Source organism: Zalophus californianus, chromosome 3 (genome assembly GCF_009762305.2).
Source record: "Zalophus californianus isolate mZalCal1 chromosome 3, mZalCal1.pri.v2, whole genome shotgun sequence".
NCBI classification, from domain to species: domain Eukaryota; kingdom Metazoa; phylum Chordata; class Mammalia; order Carnivora; family Otariidae; genus Zalophus; species Zalophus californianus.
Genome location: NC_045597.1, coordinates 190563477 through 190573697, shown reverse-complemented (window position 1 = coordinate 190573697; position 10221 = coordinate 190563477). Strand labels below are relative to the sequence as shown.

The 10221-nt window shown below is 58.9% G+C and overlaps 1 protein-coding gene across 2 annotated transcripts; it reads left to right on the top strand.

Annotated features, from left to right (window-relative positions):
- Nucleotides 1–4131: 4131 nt before the first annotated feature.
- GBX2 (gastrulation brain homeobox 2) lies at nucleotides 4132–6200 on the top strand. Of its 2 annotated transcripts, none has more exons than XM_027591209.1 (2): nucleotides 4132–4654; nucleotides 5677–6200. In XM_027591209.1, exons 1-2 carry the CDS (start codon nucleotides 4132–4134, stop codon nucleotides 6198–6200), a joined length of 1047 nt encoding a protein of 348 aa, XP_027447010.1. The 2 variants fall into 2 exon arrangements, with proteins under 2 accessions (XP_027447010.1, XP_035582789.1); XM_035726896.1 differs by having other exon boundaries at nucleotides 4132–4688; nucleotides 5677–5869.
- The last annotated feature ends 4021 nt before the right edge of the window (nucleotides 6201–10221 follow it).

Sequence of the window (10221 nt, the reverse complement as noted above, 5' to 3'; positions counted from 1 at the left end):
GATTTAAAAAAAAAAAAAAAAAAAAAAAAAGACTGAATAAAATAGTTAAAAAAGATGAGGCTTCAATGCTTTCTGCTACTTGCAAATTGGTGTGTCTGATGGGGAATTTTACACAAGCACCCCTTTGTAAGTGCGTCTTGGGCTTGGGAGGGACTGTTGTGGGTTTGCTGGGTGTGAATCCCAAGTGCCCTTCCATAAATAAAACCCATCCCAAGCTATTTCCCAACGATTGCCAGGAGCAAGAGCTGCTGCAATGACCGAATGATCAGGCCACTCAAAGTCTCTATAAATAAAAACAACACGGTTGCCAGAGAAACCACCCTGTCTCCTGGGACTGGGTGGCGGGTGGGAGCACCCGGCCCGCTAGGTCTGCGGGTGTCTCCGCACCCACGGAGACCTGGGGCGCCCACGCTGCCCCTTCTCCACGACCGCCCGCGACCTCCACCCTGGCGGCGGCGTGAAAAGGCGCGGTTCGCGGTGCTTCCTCCTCGGTGCTGGACTCGGTGGGCCAACGCAAGTTTGCCACATGAATATTCATTTACTTGTGCATTTAGCATTTTATACTCGGCCTCCATACACCTGCATGCAAACGTTGACTGGGACAGCCCCGAAGCGTGGATACAACTTAATTACCCTCAGTATTACTGACGTCTGAGATTTTAAGTGCCTTAATACGATCTTGACACCAGCTTGGCACCGGCCAAGGAAAGTGCCCAGGGGGTGGGCCACCTTCATCCCCGCGGGAGCCTTGCGGGGGGGTGGGGGGGTTCGCAGAAGTTAACTAGAGTTGGAGGACCTAGAGGTGCCTGCGGTTGTGTCCTTCCTTTTTCCTAATCCCAGGGAGCTGGGGGTGGGGGACCTCTTAAGGCAAAGTTGCAAAGATCTGCGCCCGGTGGTTTTCCTGCGCAGCCTGGGCTGAGCCGAGTCACCCCAAGGGCTCTGCAGTTGGAGGCAGTTCCGAGGTAAGCAGGTAGGAATCCAAAGGATGGATAAACCATGTACCTGTCGCTCGCTACCCATAAATCTCTCCGAGGAGACGAGGAAGAACTCTAGGGGCTTTTATTATACGCAGTCCCCGTGCTCTGAACGCTTTGCAGGTAGCTGAGGTGCCCCGAATGAATCTTGTTAATCACGGCGAAGCACAAGAATCCTTTTTTGACGCCAACAGTCGTTTTCTGAGCAGTTAAGCATTAGATGAGAAAATATCACTGCATTGCATTCGAGAAAAAGCACACTAGTAAATAAAATTCATATTGATGAGAATTCTCTGAACTCACTAATAAAAGAAGATTAGTATTGTAACCCCCGCAGTCAATACTTTTCACAGCAATTTATGGATGCAAATAATATGCCATCAAATTATTTCAAGTGTAGCTATAATTCAACGGACCTAAATCTTCTTGCTGAACTTTAAATGTAGAATTATCACCAAAATAATCAAAGGAATCCCTGTCTCTCTCGGAGGGTAATCAGGCGACGGAAGTCCCTAGAACAATATTTTTCCGGCGAAATAGCAAAGTGAATGGCAAATCTGCCTAGGTAAAATGAGTAACAGCTTACACAGGCCCAGTGTCAAGCGGCGAAAAGACCCGGCTGTAGCAACGTAAATCAAGCAAGGAGTCGAACATTTTTCCTTAGTATTCAAAAAACAAGGTAACCATACCAGAGACTCTGTGTCTGTTAACTATCTCATAATGAGATGGAGTATTTATTATGCCCATAAAGAAACCAGCCTTTTGCCCTGGGCTTCGATTTTTTTTGTTTCTTTTCCTTTTCTTCTTTTTCTTCTTTTGTAGGAGTGGAGAAAGAGGGATAGAGCTTAGAGACCCCACAGACACCTCCTGCCCCGCGGATTCCAACGATTCCCCCTCACGCCGCCTAAGCCACCTCGGGGTCTGGGCGTGAAGGGAGTGCAGGCGGTGCAGTCAGCAGCGTCCTAATGAATTCCTTTCAAACCGCCTGCTGCCGGAGCCATCTATTACTGCGGCCTGGAGTGGGGAAACGCGCTCGAGACGTCTTTGTCCGGGTGGCGGTGGCGCGGGGGGGGGGGGGGGGGGGGAGGCGGCGAGCAGGAGGAGTTAGGCTGGCGGCGGGGCCGGCGAGTTTTCCCAGCACTCTGGGGCGCCGGGGATGCACCCTCCTCTCTTTCCTCCGGGCCCCTTTGGGTGGGCAGTGGGTTCCTGGCTGAAGAGGCGGTCTGGAATTAAGACGTCCCCCTGGGGGCCTTGGGGTTAGAGCGGGAGAAAGAAGAGCGAGAAAGAAGAGCTTCAAAGAATAGGGTCGATAAATTCATAAAGATCGATTTATCTTTATCTCCCAATTAAATGTGCTTGTAAGTGATACATAGCACACGTCCAACACGGGCCAACTCCCCAACCACTAGCTCCTCGGCGTGAGCTGATTTTTAATGACTGATATAACAATGCCCTTCTCTCCTCTCCTCGAGAGCCAGGTGCTTGTCAGCGGTTCGGGGCGAACGTCTAGACCCGGGAAGTTGGAGCCCAGGCCCTGGAGGCGCGTGGAAGCCCCGCGCGCGCTGGCGCGCACTGCGCGGGCTGCCTTTGCCACGAACGATTCCATTTTTAAAGAGAAATTCAAGCCCTGGAAGTTTTTGTTTTTGTCATAGAGAAGAAGATAAGCACCTCCCTAGCTCCCACTCCCTCCCCGCCAGTTCCCTTACTCCCAAATTCTGGGGTTTTACCATTGTTGAGACAGGGGAAACATCTTGAGGGAATTGGCTCCATCCTGCAGTAGGCAAAGGGGAACCGCGCGCGCTCGAGTCTTCGCTCAGGAAACCGGGTGGCGGCGCCGGGGTGAGCGCTCCCTCCGTTCTCAACGTGCTTAATTAGCGCCTATTTACAAAACGCAGCTTTTATTTGAGCAAACATCATAAAGCTTTCATCAGGATAATCTCACGTTATACAATCTGGAGGCACAGCAACTCCCCCTTCCTCCCCGAGGATGGAGCAGATAAAGGACTCGCTTTATTATCATAATTATCGTGGCTGTTATTTTGGTGCGCGCAGGCAAAGTGTGTAAATAGGTGCGATGATTAAGAATGTCATGAAAAATGAGAAGGGATCGCTTACAGGAGGGCCCAGGTCGGGATGGGGGAACCAGCAGCCTCCCCGCCCCGCCTGGGAGCGCGGGGGGCGCAGCGAGCAACCCGGCCAGCTCCCGCCGGTGGCCGGGGCCTTCCAGTTCCCGACCAGGGCCCTAGGGGCGGATGTGAAGGGGCAGGACCTTGTTCCCAACTCCAGGAACCTCTTCTGGACCACGGGCGCAGCAGCAGCACCCAACGCTAGGGTGAGCCGCGGGCAGGTTTGTTCCAGTGCATTTGAGGAAGAAATAAAACGCCCTTGGCCCAGCCGCGGTAGGTCCTAACTCCGGAAGCTGCCCTGGGAGGAGGCCTCGACAAGGCTGTCGGGCCGCGGGGTTCGAGCCGTGGAGCTTTGGAACCAACAGCCCCCTTTCAAGTTTGCGCGGCGCGGGCTCGGGGCGCAGGTTCCGGCTCTCGGGCCCGCGCGCTCCGCCGGTGGCGCCCGCAGCCCGCTCTCCGCCAGCCCTGGTGGAAGGGGCGGAGTCCCGATTTCGACACCGCCCCCTCCTGGCGCAGCCAATAGGCGGTGGCGCCCGGCCCCACGTGAGGTAAGCCCGGCCTGGCAGCAGGCAAAATGTGAATGAGAAAGAGGAGCGCGATTTAAAGGTGCTGGCGGCGCCCGCCGAAGACAAGTGCGCCAGCTTCGCGCGCTCCCCAGCGGCCCGCGGGAGGCGACGGACTGCGGATCCGACAGACGGACGCACCGACGGCTGCGAGCCGGGGCCGAGGGTGGCAGACGAGACGCGCGCGGGCTCCGACGGGCAGGCGGCGGGCAGCGGCTTCAGCGTGCCCGCGGGGCCCGGGTGCCCTCTCCACTCCCGGGCGCACGGCCTCACCCCGCGCACCGCCCACACGCGCTCCCGCCGGGCATGCAACCCGCCCAGGACTGAGGGTCGGCGGCGCCTGCTTTCAGGGTCCCAGCCGGTCCCTGCCCGGCGCACCCGGCTGTGCTCCCGGCGCCCGGCGGGCTTCCTGGCGGCGGCGCGGCGCGGGGACTTTTCGCCTCTCGCTGGCCTCTCCCGAGCGCGTCTATGAGCGCAGCGTTCCCGCCGTCGCTGATGATGATGCAGCGCCCGCTGGGGAGTAGTACCGCCTTCAGCATAGACTCGCTGATCGGCAGCCCGCCGCAGCCCAGCCCTGGCCACTTCGTCTACACCGGCTACCCCATGTTTATGCCCTACCGGCCGGTGGTGCTGCCGCCACCACCGCCGCCGCCACCCGCGCTGCCCCAGGCCGCGCTGCAGCCCGCGCTGCCGCCCGCGCACCCTCACCACCAGATCCCCAGCCTGCCCACCGGCTTCTGCTCCAGCCTGGCGCAGGGCATGGCGCTCACCTCCACGCTCATGGCTACGCTGCCCGGAGGCTTCTCCGCGTCTCCCCAGCACCAGGAGGCGGCGGCCGCCCGCAAGTTCGCGCCGCAGCCGCTGCCGGGTGGCGGCAACTTCGACAAGGCGGAGGCGCTGCAAGCCGACACTGAGGACGGCAAAGGCTTCCTGGCCAAGGAGGGCTCGTTGCTTGCCTTCTCCGCGGCCGAGGCTGTGCAGGCGTCGCTCGGTGAGTCGGCGGCGCGCGCGACCCGGGCGCGGGGGCGGGAGGGGGCGGGGGCGAGCCAGCTCCGGGTTCCCGCTGGGGCCGAGGGGGCGAGGCCGAGCCCCCTCCCGACCCCCGCCCCGGCTTCCCCCCTCCTGAGCAGCAGGAGGACGCGGCGGAGCCGTGCCGCGAGGCCTCCGGGGGGCATTTAGAGCCGAGCAACAAGCTAGGGGGTGGGGTGGCATTTAGCTCCCGGGACCAGCTGCTGCGCGGGGCGGCTGATGTCTCGAGGCGAATTTGGATGAGTCTATCCCCCCTCCCGCGTGCCTAGACCTGGGATCCTGGATAGGTTTCAGCCCTTAGGGGTGGTGGGTTGGGCTGTGCGTCTCAGCAGTGCGTGTGCTCGGGAGGGGGGGGGAAGGGGGCGCCCAGACCTATTAAACCCCTTCACTGGGCTTGCCCGGGAGAAGCGGATTCCTGGGAGGTTGTGCGTCTGCCTGTGCGTTGGGGTGTCTGGTGGGAACTTCTCCTAAGGCTACAGAACTTCCCTTTTACCAACATTATCTGTCTCAAAAAAAAAGACACGGTCTGGGATCTGTACCTCCCTGTGTCCCCACTTTGACTGCGATGTAAATTGAGGTTCACTAAATATTCATTGGGGGGGCACAAGATGGATCATGAATTTCCCCCTCCGTCCTCACCCAGCCCCCACCCTGGGGACAAAGGGGACGCTCTCTTGGGCCTCACGCCTCCTGTTACTTCTGCCTTAAGCTGCCGGAGGCTGGGAGGGTGCAGACGTGGCCTGGCGGCCCCTTGAGTGATGGTTCTGGGCAAAGGGCCGTCGTCTGTACTGTCTTCTTTCCTCCTTTGAGCTTTCTCACGCCCCCCCCCCCCTTCTTTGCCCCTCAAAGGCCAGGAAATCACAATGTGTTAATGTCATAGAAAGACAATCCGCTAAGGGGGGAAAAGGCCCAAGTGAGGGTGGGAAGGGGAAAGGAAGGCCAGTGTGCGAAATGTAATAAAACGCCGTTTGGTTTTGCTTTCAGTCGGGGCTGTCAGAGGGCAAGGGAAAGACGAGTCAAAGGTGGAAGACGACCCGAAGGGCAAGGAGGAGAGTTTCTCGCTGGAGAGTGATCTGGACTACAGCTCGGATGACAATCTGACTGGCCAGGCGGCTCACAAGGAGGAAGACCCCGGCCATGCGCTGGAGGAGACCCCGCCGAGCGGCGGCGCCGCGGGCAGCACCACGTCCACCGGCAAGAACCGGCGGCGGCGGACTGCCTTCACCAGTGAGCAGCTGCTCGAGCTGGAGAAGGAGTTCCACTGCAAAAAGTACCTCTCGCTGACCGAGCGCTCTCAGATCGCCCACGCCCTCAAACTCAGCGAGGTGCAAGTGAAAATCTGGTTCCAGAACCGCCGGGCCAAGTGGAAACGCGTGAAGGCTGGCAATGCCAATTCCAAGACAGGGGAGCCCTCCAGGAACCCCAAGATCGTCGTCCCCATCCCCGTCCACGTCAGCAGGTTCGCTATCAGAAGTCAGCATCAGCAGCTGGAGCAGGCCCGACCCTGAGGGCCCCGGGAGAGCCAGGGCCTGGACCACCGTGGGGAAGCCATAGCTCTGGAGGGAACCACGGTGGCCTCTGCCACGTTTGAAGCAAAACTCAAAGTCACCCCCCCTCAACTTTGGACATCCCAAGCACATTGAGAGTATATTCATTAAAAAGGCTTAAGAGACTGCTTTCGAAGGGGCTACCGCTACACCTGAAGACACACTAAATATTTATTATACTATCCTACTTTGTACATATATATCTATATAAACTGGATCTCAGCTGCAGTATTTTGAAAGTTATAGGACCAAACTACCCAGTAATATTCTCCACTCACATTCCAGAAGAAAACAAAACCTCTGCTGTAATCCGCCATGCATAGCAGCCTCCTTTCCATACTTTTCCAAAGGTAAACATGACACTCAAGAACGAACCATGGGGTTTACGCTCATTTTTGTTTCTATCTTGGTTTTTGTTTTTGGTTTTTTGTTTTTTGTTTTTTGTTTTTTTTTTTTAGTTGACTGAAAAGCAGATGTTTTTGGGCAGCCTGGAAATTTGCTTTGCTTTGGTTTTGCCTGGCTTTCTTTCCTGGGGTTGCACATCCTATCTGAGCCATGTTTGAAGCACGTCTCCGTTGTGTTTAATTTATTTCAATGTAGCTTATTTTCTTATAAGTTATGACATTTAAACAATCGCAGTCTTGTGAATAATAAAAAGGAGAGAGAGAGAAGGGGAAAAAAGGACCAATCTCTGGGTCTCATAAGTGTGTCCAGACTTGACTGTTTAGAGGCTACTACTAGGGTATGACCAGGTGGCTGGTCTGGGGCCAGTAGTGGATAAAGGTCTGCTGTCCTGGTCTCTGCAGGCTGGCTGGACACTAGCCACCCTGCACCTTACCAGGTTTTCAAGTGAAGAGCAAGAGCTCTACTTGAGTTATAAATTTAAGGAAACCTAATTTTCATCTTAGAAAGCTGACATCTCCCCTTTTGCATGATCTAATCAATACCTAGAAGGCTGGCAAACTTCGGCCAGAGGAGGAGGCGGGCGCCCGGAGGAGAGAAAGCGAGTGCGGGTATTGGCGGCTTTTCACAAACTCCTGATGTTCTAAACCGACCCCTGCCAGGGAGGAAACGCGTTTTCTTACCAACATCCCCGGTCGGAAAAGGAGCTGTGCTCGCTCCCCAAGCTGGGCCAAGCGCCCATAAATCAGGCTCCGGGCGTTATCTTGCAACGGGAGCAGAAACCCACCCAAGCGAGCTGGGCTTGCCGGCCGCGCTCAGCTCGAAGGAGGAGGCGAGCAGCGAGCACAGGCGGGCCGGGCACCTCCCTCTCCGGGCGGGGTCGGAGGGGCGGGCCCCGGCCACCGCCCCACCCCAAGGGCTCTGGGGCCGTCGGCCGCACAAAGAGGGTAGGGGAGAGGAAGGCCGGCGGGGTGGCGGCCGGGTCCGCAAGTGTGCCCGAGAGCTGGGCAGCTTCCCGCCTCGGCGGGGCGGCCCACCGGGCGCGGGAAGGGCGTGCCCCGACCCCCCCAAGTCCCACTGCCCTCACCCCCGGGCACCGCGCCCCCGAGCCCAGCCCAGAACGCCCGCTCCTTTCCCGACCCCGAAGCGCGGAGCCAGGCCCACTGGAGATTGTCGTGGACGGGCCCGGGGTTGCTCTAGGGGCGTGGAGCGAGCGAGCGAGAGTGAGCGCGGCCCGCTAACCTGCAGGCTGAAGGGCGAAGAGAAAGAAGCCAGAGGCTTCGCCAACCTCGGCCTTCCGCGTGGGGAGCAGGTTCCAAAGGAGCCGCGCGCGGTGCCCACCACGGATCTCAGCCCTAGAAGGGGAGACATGTCGCCCTTGGTCAATACTGGTATTGACTTAATTTACACGGCTTACAGCCCGTCACCTCCCCGCGCCGGAGGGCCATGGGGCCTGAGGCCTCCGCCGGCACTTGACGCGCAAGGTGAGGGACGGAGGCGACCAAGGCAGCGTTTCCCACCGTGTTCCCGAGATTTCCAGGGGCGGAAAATGGCCCAGACTTGGTTTTCGAGCACAATAAGACGGAGTGGCCAGACCTCCGAAGGCCTCAGCCGGCTCTGCGGGGCGCGGAGAGCTTGAGGGCTCCTTGAGGTCCCTCCCCCCAGGGCCCTGGGGCCTGCGGTTGGGGGCTGCGCCGGGGCCTTTTGCTGACCCCGCGCCGGAGGGCCACTGCCCGGGGGCAAAAGGCCCCGGCGCCCAGTCCGCCAGGCCCGGCCGCCCGCCGGGATCCCGCCAGTGGCCCTCGGGCGAGCGCACCCGGATCGCGCGTTGGCGTCATGTGCTCGAGGCAGGTTGCCCCGGCCACACGCCGCTACCGCGCATTCGAGGCTAGCGGAGACACCGCCCCCACCGCGTCCCGTCCCCCCCACCCCCACCCCACACCCCTGAGCCCGCTGGTCCCAGGGCGGGATGGATAGGCGCCCCCGGCGGAACTGTGGCTGGTGGTGCGGAGTCCCAGCCGAAGGAGCGGCGGCCTCCCGGGCGGGGGCGCCCCCACTCGGCACTCTGGGCCTGCGGGAAGAACCCTGGGTATGGAGAGCCCCGGACCCGCGGCAGATCCTGGAGTGTCCTCACTTCCCGTACACCTTGACACCATAACAGGTGTAACTCCTACTCATCTTCTCCAGAAGCCCAAGGTAGGGATAGAAGGCACAGAGGGACCCAGAGCCTTGGCTACACGGACCCCGCGGGAAAATGAAGCTCCCTAGAAACTGGGGGCCACCTTCAGGAATCCCCACCCCGCTGGGGGTTGCGGGGGCACCAAGTTGCCCGGCCCTCCCGCCCTTTGGAAGCACAAGGAGAGGGCCAGGGCTCCCCCAGCCTGCGGATGGATGCGGAGCCCCTCTGCGCTCTCGGGAAGCTGCTCCCCCCAACCCCTGAATGCCGGGGCGCCCCCGAGAGCTCGGTGCGGAGGCCGAGGCCCGAGAGACAGGCCGAGGGGAGGAAGATAAACAAGCAGCCCTTGATGGCCGCTGTCATCATGGCCGTCATCATGGCTTTCATTTGGCTGCCTAATGAGTCACATCACAGGCAGAGAGAAAAATTGTCAATCGCCCGGGCCCTAATGAATTTTTTTGCAAATTGTAATCAAGCCAGGCCGTCTCAGCTGGCTGATTAATGAGACCCACGAGGCTCGGCCAGCACCTCAGCTTTTTATTCCATCCCGTCCTCCCTGCACTAAATTAACAGCAACTTGTCTGAGCTTCAAATTAACTCCCAATGATTAATTCTGATGGGGGGGCCTGAAGAATAGCTTGTTCTAATAGGCTCTGGCCTGAGATGCTGTTGGAAATTAATACACTTCCCCTTTGGCTGCCGGCTTTAATCCAAGGTTGGGTTTTGACATCACTATATTTGTTGTTACAATAAATTCCACTTACATCTGCAGATCAAATAATTACGCTTGGGAGCTCCCGGCCCTGCGCCCCCAGCCATCCACTAGAGCCCCCCGGGGCTGCCGGCACCCCTTGTCCACCAACCTGGACAGGGGTGTGTAGCAGGGGGATGAAGGAACCGCCACACTAACGGGGACCCTCTGCCCTAGCTCCCCAGGGTGTTGGGTGACCCCCCCCCCCCCGCCTTTTGGAGAACCAAGGGTACTTTGAAAACACATCTACACTTCCTTGAGCAGAGCCCTTTTGAGATTGGTCTTCGGCCCCCAAGCAACCCCTCCCACCCCTCTCTTCAGGGGCTGGGGACATCCTTGGGGCAGCCTGGGCCACCAGCGCTTGGATCCTCCCCCAACCCCATTCCGGAGGGAATTTTTGAGATTTAGCACATGCTTCTACATCCAGCTTTTGCCTCCTAGTCTTCAGCCCCCTGGATTATTCTTTCACAGGAGCTTTTCAGCTAACTGGGGTGGACTGGGGTGGGGGGGGGCCCTCCAGGTCTGGTGTGCCTCCCAAGATCATCCCAAGTCTATGGCTGCCTGAGCCTCTGCAGTTCCCTCTCGGCCTATGGCTGGCCCAAGCACCTGCATTCCAAGACTGCGGTCTCTCTCGGGGTCAAAGCCCGCTTAGC

What these genes read in the sequence shown, in the direction of transcription:
- GBX2 (XM_027591209.1), top strand. Translation starts at nt 4,132, where the DNA reads ATGAGCGCAGCGTTCCCGCCGTCGCTGATGATGATGCAGCGCCCGCTG. An exon ending in GGCTGTGCAGGCGTCGCTCG is followed by an intron (nt 4,655 to 5,676) that starts GTGAGTCGGCGG and finishes TTTTGCTTTCAG; the next exon opens with TCGGGGCTGTCAGAGGGCAA.